The 19,662-nt window shown below is 53.4% G+C and overlaps 1 protein-coding gene across 3 annotated transcripts; it reads right to left on the bottom strand.

Moving 5' to 3' along the window:
* Nucleotides 1-1,117: 1,117 nt before the first annotated feature.
* USP2 (ubiquitin specific peptidase 2) lies at nt 1,118-19,333 on the bottom strand. 3 transcript variants are annotated; one of them, XM_087821478.1, is made up of 13 exons: nt 18,544-19,333; nt 18,121-18,306; nt 5,701-5,751; nt 5,152-5,275; nt 4,836-4,947; nt 4,619-4,729; nt 4,387-4,451; nt 4,096-4,199; nt 3,932-4,012; nt 3,725-3,803; nt 3,409-3,516; nt 3,122-3,242; nt 1,118-2,848 (listed from the first exon to the last, which is right to left on the bottom strand). In XM_087821478.1, the coding sequence occupies exons 1-13, from the start codon at nt 19,318-19,320 to the stop codon at nt 2,761-2,763; spliced, it is 2,007 nt and encodes a 668-aa protein (XP_087677604.1). In that variant the 5' UTR covers nt 19,321-19,333; the 3' UTR covers nt 1,118-2,760. The 3 variants fall into 3 exon arrangements, with proteins under 3 accessions (XP_087677604.1, XP_016063148.2, XP_087677603.1); XM_016207662.2 differs by lacking the exon at nt 18,121-18,306; XM_087821477.1 differs by lacking the exons at nt 18,121-18,306; nt 18,544-19,333 and adding an exon at nt 9,354-9,506.
* Between the last annotated feature and the right edge of the window lie 329 nt (nt 19,334-19,662).

Genomic DNA, 19,662 nt, shown 5'->3' with positions numbered 1-19,662 from the left:
CACAGGCCTTAGGTTTCCAATGTCGAGAAGGAGCCGGTTAGGAAAAGTCCTGATAAAACGCTGTGGGCTCAACTGGTAGAGACTTCAGCTTTTCACGTTCTAAGATCAGTGGCAGAAATGGAAAACCTGAACCGTACTAAGATAAAACCAAAGGAGACAAGTCCCTGCATGCCCCAAAGGGGCCATCTCTTTAAGGGGTTCAATCTGATGACATACTGAAAAAGGCACTTTAGCCCTGGCTGGTTTTGCTCAGTGCTTAGAGTGTTGACCTGCAGACTGAAGGGTCCTGGGTTCGATTGTGGCCAAGGGCACATACCACGGTTTGCAGGCTCGATCCCTGGCCCCAGTGGTCAGAGTGTGTGGCAGGCAACCAATCGATGTCTCTCTCTCACACTTACATTTCTCACTCTCTCTCTCTCTCTCTCCCTTCCACTCTCTGAAAAGCAATGGAAAAAATATTCTCTTCTGTCGATTAATAAATAAATGATTTAAAAGAAAAAGGCATTTTAGAGAACAAAACCTTTCACATAAAGGCGGCTGTTTCTAGGTGTTAGTGGGGTGAGTTGGGATCTTTCATGTATCCAGGAGCCGGCTTTGATCACTCCACTGGGCAGAGCCACTCTACTCTAGGAGCAAGTGCTGCCGTGTGCACATTCAGCCTCTGCTGGGGGCAGGTTAGCTTGTCACAGGTCAGACGGTACGTCACCTATGTGTCAGCAGTGAACCACCAGAGCCCACTCCAGCAATGAAAAAGCAGTTCCTTTAAAGAAACGCCTGCTAGCTATGCCCATTTTCTCAGGTGTGGAGTTGAGGTTATGTGGCATGCTAATATGTTTAGAAATGGTGATGATGCCTCACCCCTTGTTTTGCTCAAAATAATAATATATAAACAAGTGTGGCATTTAAAACACCAATAAATGTTTATCCAGATAAATACAGTGTTCAAAATGTGTACTAGTTAAGCTTTTTAATAGAAAAGTTTAAAAAGTGGGTTAATTTTCCTCCCAGAACTTGAAATTTATATGGTTGAAGCAGGAATATATTTGGCCACTAAATATGCTAGGAGCGCTTCTTGAGTTCAAACCCTCTCAAATCAAGATTCCATCACGTACCAATGTATTTCTCAAAGCTATTATTTATTCTGTACAAGGTTCCACTGTACATCAGATGTTCTACTCTTGCTTACACAGTAAACACGTGTACACCAGCCCTTTGGCTCAGGCTCACAGGTCTTTCCTGGAGAAGGGTGTCAGGCCAGTTAACTCGGGGTGTTTCTCTGATGCCTCGTCCTGGGAGTACTGGAAAGCTCCAGGCTCCGAGGGGCACAAGCCAGGTCAGCTGTGTGGTGCGAAGAGCTCCATGCAGAGCTCCTTGCCTTGACGCTGAGCAGCTTCACTCCCTGGGTCAGCACGGAAGTTTGCCCAACTACTTAGAGCAAAAATCATGCACATGGGAAAAAATCATTGGGCTGAGGCAAGATGTCTCAAAACACTCAGATGCCAGCTCCCAGGGCAGGACTGAAGACTGATGCCAAGGGGAGCTGAAGGGCAGCATGGGCATCCCTGAGAAACTCAGTCAGGAGGCTCTGAGAAGGCGGGGGTGGGGGAAGGAGGGTCAGGGAGAAGAAGCATGTTACGAGGGAATAAATTAAAGGTGAGAGAAGCTCTAGGGGTAAGAGGCTTGTGCTATCCTTCAAACAGCTGGGGAGTAGACCAGGGGTGGGTTAGAGGAAGCGGGCAGGAAGACTGTGATACCTGTAAGAAATATCCTTCTACCTACTTTCCTTTTCATCTCACTGCATGCAGACAAGCCGGGGCGAAGGGCATAACCCCTGTCTCCTCCAGCCAGTCTGAACAGGGCATGGGGAAAAGGGAAGTGGCGGAGGGATATTTCAGGGAGGGATAGTTACCCCCTGGTCCCCAAATGCTATAAGGCACAATTCTTAGAGGCAAGTAGATTCCATCCAAAACATTAAAAAAAAAAGGAAAAGAACAACAAAAACCCTAAAAACAAAAAACCAAAACTTGTTAGATCCCAGGTCTACTGTGGCTGTGCTTGGGGAGAGACAACAGCTACCTAGCACATGGGGCCAGCATTAGAAAAGGTATATCTGAAGAGTTAAAAAACAACTGAACAGCACATCTTAGCTGTGAAGAGGTGTGGAGAGTATCTCCAGTCTGAAAACTTTAGTTAGGGTCATTAAAAAAAACTGGGCTTTTAAAAACCAAAAACAACTTTTTTCAAAGATGTCCCCTGGTCTGCTCCCCTGGAGTTAGCAGCGTTGAGGGCTCTTGGCTCATGGGTGTTCTTCTTGCTTCTGGGCCAGTGAGCAGGGTCGAGGCTCAGGCGCGGCTTCCAGGCAGCAATCCTCCCAGCAGGCTCCAGAGGGCGCTGTCTTCTTGGGAGGAGCGGGGTGGAGTGGGCAGCAGCGGGTGAGGCCCTCCTCCCCACACGCGGCCGTTTGTTACACTCAAGAAAAAACCACAAGCTTAAAAATGCAAACAAGAGAAGCCGAGGGGCACTGTGCTGGCTCTGGTCTCCATGTCCTGCTGATCTTCACTGCCAGGTGTGGCTCAGGACCACCTGGCTCCCGGCTCCAGACCCAGACCAGGCTGCAGCGACTCCTGCTCGGCAGCTTTAGTTTACTTTATTTTTCTCTTATTTGTCAGTTTTTTTGTTTTTTTTTTTGTTTTTTTTTAAAAAAAACTTAGGGTGTGGGGCCACCATGAGGAAGGGAGAAAGGTATGTAGCTCTTTGCTGCTACATACGGGAGGGTGGACTGGCCAATTCGTAGAAGAGCAAATAGGCGTCACTGGTGCGCACTTGGCTGGAGGACATGGGTGTGACACTGTGGAGAGAGCAGGTGGAAGTCAGAGCCCTGGTGAGGGGCTGTCGGGGCAGAGCTGAGTGGCTGAGGGAGGGTGAGGGCCGGTCTCTAATCTCCCTAGTATACACCCAGGGCCAACCTCTTCTGTTGTCTTCTAGAGTCTTCAAGTGGGCAGTAGATGTGTTACATGGCTTTCTGGCTCTGACCTTTTCTGTCCAGTCAAGGCGGAAGCCACACCAATGGGTCAGCACAGGTGTGTGACAGCGGGAGGCCTGTCTGTGATGTCTGTCTCACCTGGAGTCATTGAAAGTGTGCCATTCGCCTGTCGCTGGGCTCCGGCAGTAGGCTGTATAATGGCCGCCCATGGTGGTTCCGGAGTGATTGGACACAGCATACAGGTTGTAAACAGCATGGTCTGAGGAGGAAATACAAGGTTTTCGAGCCCGAGGCACTCCCTCACTCTCCTGTCCCCGCTCCCAGTTTTGAAGACTCACCCCTGTGCAGCATCCCTGCCCCTTGGCCCCGCCCCCACACCTCAGACACTTGTGCCTTGGGCTCTGTGTCCTGCGGAAAATACTCACTGGTGTTTTCTGAAGCAAATTCTCTCAAGTCCAGGTCTCTCAGTGGGAAACTCACAAATGTTGTGAGCTTGCTGGTACGTATCCTGGATTCTGAGAACCGTTTCAGATCTGGAATTGATGTGCATTAAGGACAGACAGTGTGGCAAGAGCAGGTGCACAGCAAAGGGGCTGGGCCCTGAGAGGGGGGCGCCCCTCTGGGAACAAGAGCAAATGAGAAAAGAAAGGCTTTTTCCTACTCTGTGGGCCTTCACTTTGGCCCCTTGTCATCAGTCTCTCTCTAATGTCAAGTCTCTGACTTGATGGATCTTAAGGATACGAAGCACCAAAATCTTTGGGAACCTCTGGATGGAGAACTTCTTTATACACCGTTTTCTGGCTCGGCAGCGACAGCATGTCTGAAAGACGTGACAAACAGAACTGGAGAGGAGAGGACTGTGAGCCCAGCACCTCCTAGCTGATCTGCTGGGGGCAGCGTTTTCGCAGGGAGCTCTCTTGGGAGCTGCTGTCAGGAAGGGTGACTTACAGGCTTCTCGTCACCATCAAGCACGTCCTCTTTGGTGAAGAGCCGCATGCAGTCCGTTAAAGTCACCTCAGGATAACCCCGCTGAGAGAAAAGTAATGGCCAGAGGTCAGCAGCACCAAAGGTTACAGTGGGAGTTCCAAAAGTGGGGCAACAGGGGCGCGTACCTTAGCAATGGGCAGTGAGAGGTCCCAGAAGGGATCAAAGACTGTAGAACAGTAACCACAGTCAGTACACGTCAGGGAGCTCTTCAGCTGCCCAACAAAGAGATCTGGGGAGAGGAGAGACGGTGCTTAAATGCAGGAAGCGAGCCCGCAGCTCCACGTCTCCTTTCTCCCTGCTCCCGCCTCAGTCTCTGGACACTGGGCAGAAGGGTTGTCTGGGAGAACGGTTCTTAGTTCTCAGGGCTTTTCACACTCTGCTTAGGCAAAGGCACGTAACGAAAAGCAGGCTCCTACCCCCGATCCGGCTGTCCTCCCGTTCGAGGTATCTCCTCCACATCTGCCGTCCCTTCTCGTCCTCCCTGGGGCCAGAGGGGGACACTGGTCAGAGTTCAAACCACGATAAGTTTAGGGTTCTATCAATCTAATTCTTAACATTCAAAATTCTCCTCTCATTACCCCCAAAGAAGCAGGGAAAAACCTCAAGTTCATAAAGTTTTGCTTCCCACAGGTCTCTCCTCTTACTTACGGCAGGTGATCGAGGTTCTCGGGGTTGGACTTAGGCCTCACTGTTACTCGGTTTACCTCATTGTGGAGCCCATCCAGAAGAAAGCGAAGGAACTCCTGAGCATCCTGTTGACTGACCCCAAAGGAAAGAGAGTAAGCAATCCTCTTGTCCCAAGAAACTGCTGTTGCTGCCCCCCCCCCCCCCCCCCCCCGGGAAGACATGTCTGCCAGGCACTTACTTATAGCCAACGAAGCGCGGTGCATATCTCTGGATCTGGGTCTTGAACTCAGATGGGCTCACCACGTCATTGAGAGATGAAGTCCATATGGTTTGGATTAGTTTTGCAAACTCTATGAAAAGGAGAAGGTAGAGGGGTGGAGGACAGGTGAGACCTTTTCTATAAGCAACTCCTAAATTAGAATCCCAGCAAAGAGTAGCCAAAGAAGGAAAGACAGGAGTGGTACATATAAAACACAACCACTGGTGCAGCAATAGTAGAGTAGGAAAGGTGTCCCAAGGGGAAGCAGGACTGTGTCGGTGGGTGGGTTCCTCACCTTCCATGAGGGCCGTGTGTGCACTGCTACTGTGGCTGAGATCCCGCATGTAGAGCCTCTGGAGGCAATAGTCTCTCAGCTCCCGGGTATTGCTCAGGCACTGCAGAATGGAGTTCATGAAGCACTGTGGGAGATGACCCAGAGCATCAGGGGAAGCACCTCTACTTACTCAGTACCAAAGGCCCTTGGACTCAACTGCCTCAGAAATGAATCCTCCCTCAGCCTCAAGTTCCTTTCCTTGTAAGTGAAAGGGGCGAAATGAGGCAAATTCCCACTGCTGGCACAGGTGAAGTAGCTGGTTATTTACTACAGAGGTGCACAAGGGGTGTGGGTGAGCTGGACAGAAGTGGGTGGGATGTGACAGATGTCCTTGAGGAGAAAGATCCAGAAAAGGCTGACAGTTAAAAGGGCAACTACCCTTTAGCAGTGCTTCCTGCTGTGGGCAGGGAGTAAGCTGGAGCCAGGAGGGGACTCTGGTTAGATTGTCCCAGTCTGGAGAGTAGGGGGTGGCCCCAGGAAAGAAGTGTAGGAAAGAAGGGAAGAACTTACCGTGTTCCCAAGGTTTCGAAGACCAGCCAGACCCTGGGCACTCTTAGAATTCTGTAAGCAATGAACATAGGGCACATGAGACTGAAGGCCAAGAGGCTGGCCTGTGCTAGGCTCTCATGCAACTCTGCCAGCTGGAGCCATGAGCACCAGGCCACACGTGTGACGCTCTCTTCAGCTTTAGTCTGCACACCCTGTAGGAAAGAGGACTGACAAATGCCTGCCATTTTCAATACACACAAAAATGCTCTTTAGGGCTTTGCTTTCTTTTATTGACTATGCATTCCCCCCATCTTTATGTTATTCTTCATTCTCTACCATATTGGAGACTGGAGATTAGAACTAGAGACTAGAAATTCATATATTTGGGGACATATTTGACTCCTGGTCACAAGAAATTTCAGGTCCTAAATCCAGACACTATCTCAAATATCTGTATCCCCAGGTGTCTAATATATAAAGCGGTTGTCATAATAAGCACTTCAAGGAAGTCTTGAAGAGTTCAATGACAAAACATCTTAACTGAGTTTAGATATTTGGGGGGCAGGGAAAGAAATCAAGTCAATCTGTCATTATGACTGGCCAGAGACAGGTGGAATTCTTTCCAGGTGAGCTCAGCTCCTGAGGGCTGATTAAAGCCTGGGAGAATCCTCCCTGCCTGGCTCAGGTTTCAACATCCCGCCTGGCCACTGGCTGAGAGTCCTTGTGATGGCAGATTATGGGTGGCAGAGGCAAAGCAGCTGGCTGAAGGTGCCATTCCTGCTCTTGTCCCTGCTGTGGAGGTTGGTGAGGGGTCTGGAGAGAGAACAGGTGCCAGGTGGAGGACTCTGAGCATAGTTTGTCCAGGCCAATGGCTAATTCTGGCCCTACCTCCAAGGAATCAGAAAACCTTCAGGCTCAAAGGGTTAAAGCCATCTGGCCTGGCCAGGCGTGGCTCAGCGGTTGAGCATTGACCTAGGATCCAGGAGATTGAGGTTTGATTCCCAGTCAGGGCACATGCCCGGGTTGTGGGCTCCATCCCCAGTAGGGGGCGTGCAGGAGGAAGCTGATCAACGACTCTCTCATCATTGGTGTTTCTCTCTCTCTCCCTCTCCCTTTCTCTCTCTGAAATCACTAAAAGATAAAAAAAGAAAAGAAGCCAGGTGCAGATGAGTCTGCTGCCTGCCCTCTAAGAGAGGGGGCCTGGGAGCCAGCAACTCTGGAGCAACCCTGGCTGGGGCATGCTTAACCAGCTCAACCCTGATCAGAACAGGAGCCTGGAATAACTTAGCTAAAATTACTCATGCTCTGCCCTGGCCCAGTGGCTCAGCTGGTTGGAGCGTCATCCTGGACACCAAAAGGTTGTGGGTTCAATTCTCAGCCAGGGCACACATCTAGGTTGTGGGTTTGGTCCCCAGTCAGGGCGCGTATGGGTTGCAACCGATCGATGTCTGTCTGTCTGTCTGTCTGTCTTCCACTCTTGAAACATATCCGAAGGCGAAAATTTTAAAAAATATAAAAAAAATAACTCATGCTCTGTGCTGACAGTCCAAAACCCATGAGGCTGTCAACTCAAGGGGCTGGGGAGGGAAGAGGCAGGCTGAAGGAGGACTTTTCTCAGGAACTGACATGCTGAGCCCACAAGTGAGAGGATCCCTCCTCTTCAATTATCAGGTCTAAGACTAGGGAAGAAAATATATCCAGAAGAGATATTTTCCATCAGCAGCGAGAGAGAAAAGCCTTTTGGCAGCAGGTGGGGGTGAGCATCCTTGAAGAACTCTGCCAGGACTAGCAGCATATGGTCCTGAACACAACATCTGAATCTTACATTTCTGAGTCTAAACTCTGATGTTCCAGTAAGAGGGCCACAACAGAAAGGATTCCCTGGACAAAGACCTTATCAGCATTTTCAGGTAGACCTGGAGAAGGACTCCCCTGGGGCCCAACAAAAATATTGCAGGAGCCTCTGTGTTGCATATAGGAAGCTACACGTTAAAGCCCACCCACGAAGAATACCCTCTCACACCTATTTCTGTGGGTGCTTTATTAGTTCTTACCCCCTGGGCCTCAGACAACATCTGTCTAAATGGGCTGTTGAAGCAAAGTAACTCTACCACTGGTGACCATGTAAATGTCCACCCACGTGGGCCCTCGCGGTAACGCAGAACCAGTGATGGGACAACAGGACAGTGGAGGTGTTTGTCTTCCTACTGAGGCACCGTGGTGTGGACATGTCAACTCTGAGCCAGCAGAGGGTCACGAAGAGCCTGTTGTCACCGTTACTTTTCTTGAGGTTCTAACCTTACTAATGGCCTGGTGGGTGGAGTGAAGTTCCTTTAAGGCATTGCTAAGACTCTTAGTTTTTTTGGGGGAATGTGGGGAATGTTGGGCCTTTCTCTAAAACTTCCTGAGTTCAAACCCACATGCCAATTTCTCAGCACTCTGTGTAGAAGGTGGGTGAATAGCAGGAGTCCGGGTGGGAGCAGAGGGGAGAGCAGGGCTGTTGTGTGCCCAGCAGATATTCCTCTGCCATGAATAGGCAATCAGGAGCTCCAGGGGAAGTCAGCACTTTCCATTCCAGAGAGGAACAAAATGTCCCAGGAGTGACCTTTCCTACGGGGAAAACAGCCCTACCTCAGGGCTGACAGGGAGAAGCTAGAGCTGCTGAAGCTGGAGGCCCTGCAAGCCAGCCTCTCCGCCGAGCAGGCGGGACTCCAGCTGGTACGCTGGGGCTGCGCGAGGAGCTGCGCAAGTCGGGAACTTCCTTCATATCAGCCACCAGCAAACCTAGTTTTGACTTAGTAGCAGCCACTGTTCCAGAAAGTAGATGCCACCTTCACAGTCAGCACACAGATCTGAGTCACCTTCAGGGAAGGAGCAGGGGGCTCGGGAGGAGCAGGGGAAAGGGCTGGGTCTGTCTTCACGCCCCAGACCCCGGGCAGGGCCTCCCTGCGAGCTCCACCTGCGCCGCGGCCCGAGTCCCCAGCAGCCAGGCGCCCGGGGCGGCGGCGGCCCACGCGGGGGCTGCGGCCTGTTACGTAACCGCTGCCAGGCTCCGGCCCCTTCCTCCTGCTCCCAGCGGGCAGTGCCCACCTTCACCCAGGCCTTCTCTAGGCTGGCTACTGCATTTGAGGGACCCACTGCCCACTGAGCAGACTGGAGAGGGAAGGGAAGCTACTCTTTTCCACCCGCGGAAACTGCTCGCCCGTGACAGGCCTAAGGGTCCCTGCTCCCGACCTTTTGGGGTCGGGGCGTGGGGAGGCAGCCCCTTTCTGACCGCCTTCCCTGCTGGGCTCTGGCCTTGAGGAGTCACACCCGCGCAGCCCAGCGCGCCGCCGGCTCCCTCGCACGCCAAGAACTAGTCAAGGTTACGCTTTGCTGCACCTGTCCTGGTAGGTGCCAGGAATTAGAGCTCCAGTCACCGGGCGCCGCGGGTACGGGGCAGGGCGCGGGGTCAGGGCCTCAGCAGGGGAGGGGCCGAGAGAAGCGTGAGGTCACCTGGGGTGGGGGCATTCCCTGCCCGGAGACCCCGGGGAGGGACGGGTGGGGGCTGGGAAGAACCCGTCCCCAGGCGGAGGGCGCGCGGCGGGCTCAGGGCGGGGCAGAGGTGGGCGTCCCGGGGGTGGGCGGAAACCCGGGCCCTCCGCGTGGGGGTCCCCGAAAGGAGCGCCGCGTACCTTGGCTTTGTTGAGCAGGAGCCCCACGAAGGTGGAGAGCAGCAGGGAAGGGGAGAGAGGGGAGCGTGGCCGCAGCTCCTTGGCGAGGGCGGGGAAGGGGGCGGCGGGGGGCTCCTCCGGCAGGGTCACCGTGTACGAGGTGCGCATGCCGGGGGTCGGGCGGCGGGCTCCGCCCACGCCTAACGTAGGCAAAAGGGGAGCGGGGGGCACCGCGCGGTCCCACAGTCCGACGCCCAGGTCGCCGGGGCCGCCCCAGACCCGTCCGCCGTGCCCGTCGGTAACCGCTACGGCGGGCCAGCCGCGCGCTCCCCGGCCTCAACCTCCCGGGCGCGCGCCGCCAACCGCCCCGGCACCGGCTCCGAGCCCTAGCCGACTGGCGGCTCCCCCGGCGCCTCGGGCCCCGCGACGTCAGCGCCCGGGCGGAGCCCGCCCCGCCCCCTCCTCTCCCCTCCGCCCCGCCCCCTCCTCTCCCCTCCGCCCCGCCCCCTCCTCTCCCCTTCTGTCCCCCTCCCCTCCTCTCCCCGTCCCCCTCCCCTCCTGTCCTCTTCTCCGCCCCGCCCCTTTCTCTCCCCTTCTGTCCCCCCCCTTCCCCTCCTGTCCTCTTCTCCGCCCCGCCCCTTCTCCCCGCCCACCGGAGAGGCCACCGTGCTGCCCCCTCCCGCGTCTCGCTGGGGTCCCCGGACGACCCCAGCCCGCCCCGGAGACCTGCCACCCCCGGGGAGGGAAGGAGGGGAGCGCGGAGCCCTGCACCAGCCTCAGGGTTGGGACTCAAGAAAATTGTCTTTGAGGCCCGCAGAGGACACGTCTCCAAGACCAAGTGCTAGCCGGTGAGCTTCCCTAAGGCGGCGTACAACTCCTAAATCGAGGGGGCTGCAGGTCGTTTTGAGAACCCGATGAAAGAAAGCTCTGTAGTTTCTTTGGGGAAAAATGCACTTACGCACAAACTTTGTACTGCATTCTGGGGGCACTCAGGCCTTCTCGGAGCCCAGCAGCCCAGTCTGACGGTCCTGGGCCCCGGTGGAAGGGAGAGGTTTCCAAGGCTTCCAGACTCAGCACCCCTCCCCCCTCCAGTCCTAGTCTGGCCCATTATTGAGAGGCAGTGCCCATATTTTATAAGGTCCAATAGGTCGCTGTCCCTTTTGGCCCCAGGTAAGAATATTTTCTGGCCTCTTCTCAATTTCTCAACTCCACCTCTCACAGGATTTCAATTTTGATATGTGTTTTGGAGGTGGGGGTAAGGTAAACAATGGTGGGGAAATGGTGCTCAGCTGCTGTGGGGGTGAGGGTACCACTCTGAGCCTAAGGGTGGCAGTGCTTGAAGATCAGAGGTCTGTGTGTTTTATTTGGTACTCCACCCCCTCACCTATCAGGGACCCACACAGAATCTGCTTAGAGAAAGTATCTTGCCTGGGAACTTGCTATTTTTAGCCAGTATTTTTAGCATTTAAAAATACTCTGAGAGGCCAGTGTGTGCCATTACTCATCTGTGGTCTCCTTCTGTTCCTCTCTGCATGCTCATCTCCACATGTACACGCACTCTGCATACATGATTACGTACGGAACGTAGGGAATGTGTTCAGGACACATGTATGGCTGTACCCTAGGCCACCCACCAAACAGCAGTTTCATGCTAATGAGGGGAGTATAGAGGGTTGCCCCCACGTGTTCCAGCGGAGGTGGTGGGAGCAGTGGGCAGGAAGCAGGAGTTGCAAGGTCTTCTACTTGGTGATAAAAGAGGGTGCTAATGTTAGGAGGGGTGATCTCCACAGTCACTGTCCTCGCCCGGTGACCCAACTTGGCCCCTGAACAAAACACAACAGCCTTTTTCTGCACGTACCCTCCTTTCTAGCCACAGTCCTACATGGTCTGCAGCAATGCTTGCATCTATCACCTCACTCTTCTGCCCTGAAACATCAACAGCACATGACTCTCAAATCTGGTCCAGAGCTTCAGGTAGTCCTGTCTGTGAATCTGTCTGTCCTTAGGCTCCTTCCACTGTTACCACCCTCTCTCTTTTCTGATCCCTGATGCCAACCAACCTGCTCTTATTTCTCAGCACTTGCCTTCTCTCACTTAAAAAAACAAAACTGCCACTGATGAAGTGCTTTCTAAATGCCAGGTGCTGGCTAAGTGCTTTACATAAATTATTCCAGCCTTGGACAGTTTGGTTCAGTGGTCAGAGCGTCAGCCTGTGGACTAAAGGGTCCTGGGTTCGATTGTGACCAAGGGCATTATCTCGGTTGCAGGCTGGATCCCCGGCCCTGGTTGGGGCGTGTGTGGGAGGCTCTCTCTCTCTCCCTCCCTCCCTCCCTCCCACTCTCTGAAGAAGCAATGGGAAAATATCCTTGGGTGAGGAATAAAAAGATTATTCCAGTTAACTGCCACAATGACACAATGCATAGTAACTAGTGCCTCTGTTTTATAGATGAAGAACCTTACGCCCTGAGAGTTCAAATGATTTGCCAGGACTGCAAAGCCAATAAATGACAGTGTGGGGCTTTGAATCCAGACCTGTCCTACAGCAAAACTCATGCTTTTAACAACTAGAGGGAAATTTTGGCATGCCCTTGCTGGTCTCTGCTAACCACCTCCTTATAAACTCCACCTGGCTCTAAACACCCGTTACCGCACACCTCAGTCTGCTAGCATTCAGCTTACACTGTACTTTTATCTTAATTCATTTGTTTGTTTTACAGGTGTCTCCAAGACTCCTGTAAATGGTCTTAAATTGTGTTGATTGTGCCATCACACTGAAATCTCAAGGACAGGGTTGTGGGTTCTTAATAAATGGTGTTCTCATTTCTGAAAGGGGCCAGACCAGGCTCTGCAGGGCATCCAGGAAGTCCCACTGAGCCCAGTGGGTGGGGTGAGTCTGGGTTTGCATTTGATTTGGGTGCTGCAGGATGCAGTATCCAACAGGCACTCACCCGTTGGAGCATCAGGCCTGTATCCCCATGACTTGAGCCAGCAATGTGACTACTGCAACCCCAGGACATCATAGCATTCTGCCGGCATGCTCTCTTCCTCTTTCCTGGGATACAGAAGGTTATGGGCATTGCCAGGGGCGGGAGTGGGGCAGATGGGGAAAGCTTTACATGGGAGCTCTTTGAGAAGTCTGGGAGGAGGGGAAAGAAGTCACACAGAGCAGCTCTGTACAACCAACAAAGAATGGTGGCTCCTTTCTCAACTAGCCAAACCCCCTTGAGACCCTTTCTCTTCAGTGCTTTTTTTTTTCTTAATTCTCACCTGAGGATATGTTTTTCATTGATTCTAGAGACAGAGGAAGGGAGAGAGAAACATCGAAATATCGATGTGAGAGAGAAACATTGATTGGTTGCCTCAAGCACGCACCTCAACTGGGAATTGAACCCTCAACCCTTCAGTGCACTGGAGGACTCTCTAACCACTAAGCCACACCAGCCAGGGCCAGGGCCATTTCTTGAAGTGGAATAAAGGATATACAGTCGGCCTCTTGTATCTGTGGTTTCACATCCATGAATTCAACTACAAATTAAAAATATTTTTAAAAAATGCCAGAAAGTTTCAAAAAGCAAAACTTGAATTTGCCCCATGCAGAGCACTCTGCTGAATCTACATGAATGAAGTGATGTGTAGGCAGACTCTGTATAGCATATATACAAATAGAGGTTATGTGTAAATACAACGCCATTCTATATAAGGGATTGAGCATCAGTGGATTTTGGTATCCATGGGTGTGTGTGTGTGTGTGTCTTGGAACCACTCCCCAGCAGATACTGAGGGATGACTGTAGTCTCCTGGGACCTGAATCTGGCTCTGGCTTTGTGACTATGACTCAAATACACTGACCTGATGTAAGCAGGGTTCATTCACGTAGTCTGAGACTGCCATTTCTCAGAGCCTGTGTTTGGCCTGCCTCCCTGCAGGATAAGTACTTTTCTTTACCTCGAATGCTTCCTGGCATGGATGGAGTATAAATAAAGTCAGAGTTAGCTCTGTGAGGCCGAGACTGAGTGTGTCCTGCTTCCTCAGGTCTTAGTGGGCTGCTTGGCCCAGGGCTTGGAAACACTGCTCAGGCCCAGGCAAATGCCTCAAACCAGTGGCCCTGCTCCTGCACACAGCTGCTCTTATGGCTACACACAGACAGACTGGTGGCCTGATTGACTAGTTGAAATGGTAGGGGTTCAGGGTCCTTGTTGGGGGCTGGGGTTTCAGTCCACAAGTGCCCTTGGGGAGGGAAGGCCAGTAGGAAGCTCTGCTTTCATGCATCACTCATACCCCAGGAGGCCAAAAGCTCTCCTTTGAGCCTCAGGGTAGTCTGGCCGGAACCAGCTAGATTCAAGAGGCCTGCGCACTTCCCTCTCTTGCTTATACCTCTGTTTAGGGCACCAGTCTTATGTATCCACTGAGGTTAGAGGGTGCAGGGGGCCACATGTACAGCTCTGGGCCCTGAACATGATGATGTTCATTTCTACAGCTGATGGTCAGTAGAGCAGCTCTTCCAGGGGCAGGGAACATTTTGCCAGGCTTGGATTAACTTCTGCATTGCTGAGCCTCACCCTAGTACCACATGAACTCAAAAGATATCCTGGGGTGGGGTTGGAGAAGGCGGCAGGGAGGATGGTGCTGGGCATTGACTGAGAAACAGCCTGTAAGGCAGCCCTCAGCCACCAGCCAGATCACAGCCCACAGCTGGTCTTCAAGGAATGGAGACCTGGGGGTCCTGGAGACTCTAACCACAAACCACAAACTGACTGACTTTCTTTCTGCACAGCTAGTATTGGTCCTGGCCATGAGTACCCCTCTGGCTTAAGGTCTCCTCTGCGTGACCTTCCCATGCTGTCAACACAGATTCAAGCCCTCAGGAAGTTCAGCCTCCTCAGTGTGGCTGACTGGGTGAGGACAGCCCCAGGGCCTCGGCAGCCAAGCTGCACAAACAGGACAGCAGGGATGCAGCTCAGTGGGGCTGGGCAAACAGTGAGAAGGCAGGGATGAGAGAGGAGGTCACACTTCTCACTCGGGAGCTTTAGGGCAGTCCTACCATCTTTAACTTGTACTCTTTGGAATACTGCCCACTCACTGCATGGCAGCAGTTAAGTCCAAAGTCCCGCTCAAGAGAAAAATCACATGACCTCAGTTTATGTAATCTCCCCCTTACTGAACAGCTGGAACCCAGAGCTTCAAGAGGTGAGTCAGCAGCCCCAAGGGCAGGTAACCATAGGATCCAGGTACCTTAGGTACCTTAGGTTCCCAGACCTTTTGCTCCTCGCAATAGATTCCCAGAGCAGAGGGCAAGGGTGTGGAAGAGCCTGCATGGAGGGGGAACAGGCTGAGCTTCAGTCCCTGGCTCTGTGTCTGAACAGTAGGTGCCTGGCCTGCGACTGCTCTGGAGGGCCAGGGCCAGCCCCCAGCTCTTCTTGGTGATAGGAGAGGGTGGCCAGAGCAGGGCAGGGAGAAGACAGGGCTGAGGCTGGCAGGCAGAATGCCAGGGCTGGGGAGGGAGCAGCCTGAGGGGGTGGAGTGGAGGATTAGGATGGATTGTAGGGTTAAAGCACAGCCCTGGCAGAGCTCAGTGGGAACAGCTTGTCCTTAGGCCCAGGGAACAGGAGAGGTGGGGCAGAGGGGTCCTAATCGGGTTGGGTGCTTGGGCTCTGGGTTCTCTGCAGGACCAACCCACCTGGCTTAGAGTCCCCCACTGGGGGTAGTGAAAGCTTTTTCTTCTCATTTTTTTAAAAAATACCAATTTGAATCATCACATCCTTCCTCTCCAGTGTGTCTGCATTTTAAACGGAAGGTAGAGCCTGGGGCAGCACTCACTATCCTAGGCTGAGCTGCACTCCATGGACCGGCATTTTGTTGGTGCTCATGCAAGCGTGGGCCTTACTCGGAATTCCTTCCCCCTCCACCAGTGCTCAGCTGAGTCTGATATTCCAGGTCCATGCTGGCTGCTACTGTGAGTGAGCACGATGAGTCTGGTTAGAACTGCTGTACCCTGCCTGGGGCCTGCTTTTGACCTCCCTGGATGAATGGCAACTGTAGTGAAGCCAGCTGCCCCGGGGGCCCCTGGGGAGCCAGGTCAGGCTGGATCCTGCCACTGGATGGACTTTCTCACCTTTTTCCCTCCCAAGGCTGCTCCCTCCCCACTCCATGGACCTGCCAAACTCTCCTCTTCTATCAGCTTTCTCCCTAGGTTCCCAGGAGTCTTCCTTAGCTTTGCACTGGCCTCAGACTCCTCCACAGCCATTATTTGCTTTCAGCTGGGACATCCCTGTGAGGTGGGCAGGACAGGTGTGACCATTCCCTTTTATCGATGAGGAAACAGCTTAGAAGAGAGGTGTCCAAGGTAAAGAGGCAAACTGTTCCCCCAGCAGGCACGGCCCAGCCACAGGAGACCTCTCCCTTTCCCACTACCTAGGACACTTGAAAACAACGAGGGCTGTCTCCTATTGCAACTATTTTAAGAACTTATTTTCCCACGTTAAACAGGAATGCACTGAGGGAGGGGACCAGGCTCACACATCTCTTGCCTCTTGGAAGGGTGTAAGGAGGACAAGCATTCATTGGACGCCTACTACATGCCAGGCCCTTTCACACACAACCTTCGATTCCTCATGATAATCTAGGAAGAGGAAACAGGTTCCGAAGGTAAGGAATTTCTCTGTGGTTACACTGCTAGTAAGCTGAGCACCGTGAAATGAATGAACAAGGAGGTCAGATCCCTAAATACAGATGTGAATGGAAACCGGAGTCAGTTTTAGAAAGAAGTGGCCCAGGCCCCATGAGTGGGGTTGTTCTCATCTCAGCAAAAGGCGGTCAACTCCAGGAAGTGAGGATGAGAGTGGTGAAGAGGGGATGTGGTTAAATCCGGGTATCACCACTGACCCATTAGGGGCCTTTCCTGGTGGCAGTATCTCCTAGAGCCTAAGCACAGAGTGGAGCACTGGCTCAGTTGTAGGACGTATTGGCATTACCTAAGTGTCCTGTGAGTTTCTGGAAGGGTAGGAGGGATGTTAGGGTGGCTAAGTGGGCCTCAAGGCAATTGGCCACTCCCCTGAGGTCCTGTCTCAAAACTCCCCTCACCCTGCCCTGGGGGTGAAGGGTGTGGGGCTGGTGTCCACTTTGGATGGGGTAGAGGGCAGCAGACTCCAGGGAGGTTTGGGATATGCCTGTGTGGGAATGAGGCAGAGTCCCAATGGAGCCTCACCCCCCAGAAAAGGAGACCCTGCTCTCTCATGATTGGGCTGAGGGTGGATCTCTACTTTATCTGTGAAGAGGTTTTCAAGCTGCAGGGTCCTTACAGGTGACCTGAGGAGCTTGTAGAAAGGCTAGATTCCTAGGCACTACCCCTAGAGAATTTGATTCAGGGGACCCAGGTGGGGTCCAGGCCCCTGAATTGTTAAGCCCTGCAGGTGATTCTGACCCCATTTTGAGGAACACTGCATACCATAATAAAACCCTTCTCTTCAGAGCAAAGTGGGGAGAGCCCCAGAGCCACTTTCTAGTTGCCCCTGAGATGAGCAGCACCCGACATGCCCCAGTGAGTGAGTCATGCTCCCACCAAGCACACGCTTCTCTGAGAGCACACACCTGTCTCCCGGTCAGCTCTGTTCCCCATTCCTCTTCTACACTCGCCCTCCAGTGTAGCCAACTCTGCACTTTCTGGGTCTGAATGTTCTGGCAGGCACAAGCTTTTGTATTTCCCATGGCACTTCAGACAGCTTCCAAGGCCAAGACTCTCTAGGTAATGTTCTCAAATTGTCCTCTCAAGACCTTGTTATTCCAAGCTTCTAGGTCTATGACCCAAGCCCTGCCACCATCCTGCAATCCAGCTCCACTTATCTGGACAAGCCCACTAAGCACTTCTTATTGTGACACAGCTATATTTTAAAAAAGGCACATGTCCTAGGAGTACAGGAAGGGCACATAAAGGAGACATAACACCTAACTCTCCTGCCCATATGCTAGCTGTCCATCTATTCACCCATCTACTCATCTACCCATCTATCCATTCACCCACCCACCCATCCACTCATCTACCTATCTACCCATCCATCCAACTACCCACCCACACATCCACTCATCTACCTATCTATCCATCCATCCATCCATCCATCCATCCATCCATCCATCCACCCACCCACCCACCCACCCACTCATCTACCCATCCATCCATCCATCCATCCATCCATCCATCCATCCATCCATCCATCCATCCATCCATCCATCCATCCACCCTCCCGTCCACTCATCTACTCATCTACCTATCTACCCATCCACTCATCCGCCCATCCATTCACTCATCTACCCACTCACCATCCATACATGCAGTCAGCAGGCCAGCTGAGTTGTGTGCTGCTCTAGGTACATGGTGAGGGATCTAGAGATATCATTTCTTTCTCATCCTCAGAGCCACCTAATGGGTTACCAACAACTACAGAAAAGACAGGATGTAGTCTGTGCGCAAGAAACGTATGCTCAGGGATTAGATGCAAGTAAGACCATGCCAGGCCCTGCTCAGTCTCCAGAAGAGCCTCTGCCTTCATTCCAGCCAGGAAGGACTAGAATATAGAGATATTAGTTTGTCTAAAGCCCTAGGTAAAAATTTCTTCAAAGCCACATGAGAAAGACTGTTGTCTAGGCACCCTGGTCCTGAGCCAGCCAGTGTCAATCAGAGGAGCGCCCCTCTTCCCCCGTGACTAGGCCCAGTTGCTAAGTGGGGTCTCCAGGCTGGGAAGTGAAAGCCTGAGCAGGAGAGGAGATACAGCCCGAGCACAGAGGCCTCTCTTACCACAGGGAACACTGGTGGTCTGGGGGCCTCAGCATCCAGCCCAGGATGGGACAGGGCCTGAGTAGGACCCTGGCATGTTGGGTGGAAAAGTAGAGGGTAAGAATTGCAGTGTATGTGGGGGTATCTGAGCATTTCCGGGAGCACTGCTGGACCGTCGTCAAGGGCACAGGTCCTGAAGTGGGTTTCCTGGGGAGAGTGGGAAAGCCTCTGAGCAGGGAGCGAGCCACCAGAGCATCAGCCATGCCTAGGTGACTTCCCTGGCTTGTCCCCACTGGGGCTGTAGGAGCAGCTGCCATGAGATTCGGGAAGAAAACCACTGCTTTCAGTCAGCAGTAGAGTTGGGAGTCCTTCCTTCCACCTGTCTCTTCTACATCAGTGGCTGCCTCCCCAGCCCATCACTGGGTCCCCAAGGGGCAAACTCACCATGGTGTCTCGCCCTGGGGAGCTGGAGCAGCTGGGCCCAGGGGCCTGGCCCTTACCCTTCTCCCACAGAGTGTAACGGCCACTGGGTCGGTAGGTGGGGCTGAGGACTTCAGGGACTCGTGAGGGAGGGGCCTGGGTGAGGCCCTGAGGTGTGCTGCCCTTGCAACCATAGTTCTCCAGGTAGTCGGCCAGGTACTCCGAGCGGCTGGCTGCCTGGTAGAGCCCCTGCAGGGCACACAGCTCCTTGCGTGTACGGGCCAGCATGGGGCTGCGGCCCAGGTGCCCAGGGTCTATCCGGTAGCTATCTGAGGTCCGTAGGCTGGAGAAATCCCTGGCCAGGTCTAACTGACTGTTCGACTTCTTCTGGGTCAGGGTTATCCCCTGGTTGCGGGCATTCATGGGCAGGTAGCTGAGGGAGCTGTTGGTTACTCCATAAGGGAATACACTGCCCCCGCTGAGTCCACTCCCTGTGGGCCGCTCAGTGCCCCGAGTCTGGCTCTCTGCCTTCTTACCACCCCCGATGATGTCTGGTCTCAGCAGGGGGCGGCCCCTGTCATAGTCCAGGATGGAGGAGGGGCCATAGGTACTGGGCCGAGTGAGGAAGCTGGCTGGGGGCCCTGGTTTGAAACCACGCTTCTCCCTCTCCAGGAAGGAGGCGGCCAGGTTGGCCCCGTAGGAAGACGGGGTGTAGGTGCCATAGCCTGATTTGGCGTAAGGGGCATCTGTGTAGCGGGCCGATTCTGTGTAGCGCTTCAGCGTGGAGGAGAGCTGGGACATCCTTCAGGGCTGCACTCCGTGGGGACTGGGAGCTGCATGGGCTGAAAGACAAGGAAAGCAGTCGTTAGAGGGCCCTGACAGATGTCGGGCTTCCACTGTATCTGCTCTCCATCCCCAGCTGGCCAGAACCTTAGATCTCAACCAGGGACCACACAGTCCATTTCCAAAGGGGCCAGCCTGCCGCGGAAAACCATGCCTCTCGTGTGGGTCCACACATGTCCATGCGTTCACACCTCACCAAGAGCGCAGAGGTGATGGCCTCCATATAGCACACAGGGCAGTCAGTCTCAGCACATCCTGGCACCTCTGAGTACTCCCCTTAGGGCCCCACACATGCAAGCG

The sequence above is a fragment of the Miniopterus natalensis genome, chromosome 11, assembly GCF_054644295.1.
Source record: "Miniopterus natalensis isolate mMinNat1 chromosome 11, mMinNat1.hap1, whole genome shotgun sequence".
Taxonomy (NCBI): domain Eukaryota; kingdom Metazoa; phylum Chordata; class Mammalia; order Chiroptera; family Miniopteridae; genus Miniopterus; species Miniopterus natalensis.
This window is presented reverse-complemented; position numbering and strand designations above follow the sequence as displayed.

Bases quoted from the DNA above. Each gene is read 5' to 3' on its own strand.
- USP2 (XM_087821478.1), bottom strand. From the start codon at position 19,320: ATGTCCCAGCTCTCCTCCACGCTGAAGCGCTACACAGAATCGGCCCGC. The intron at 4,013-4,095 runs GTACGCGCCCCT...CTTTTCTCTCAG, and splicing joins TCTCACTGCCCATTGCTAAG to CGGGGTTATCCTGAGGTGAC. The intron at 3,804-3,931 runs GTAAGTCACCCT...CACGTCTTTCAG, and splicing joins TTGATGGTGACGAGAAGCCT to ACATGCTGTCGCTGCCGAGC.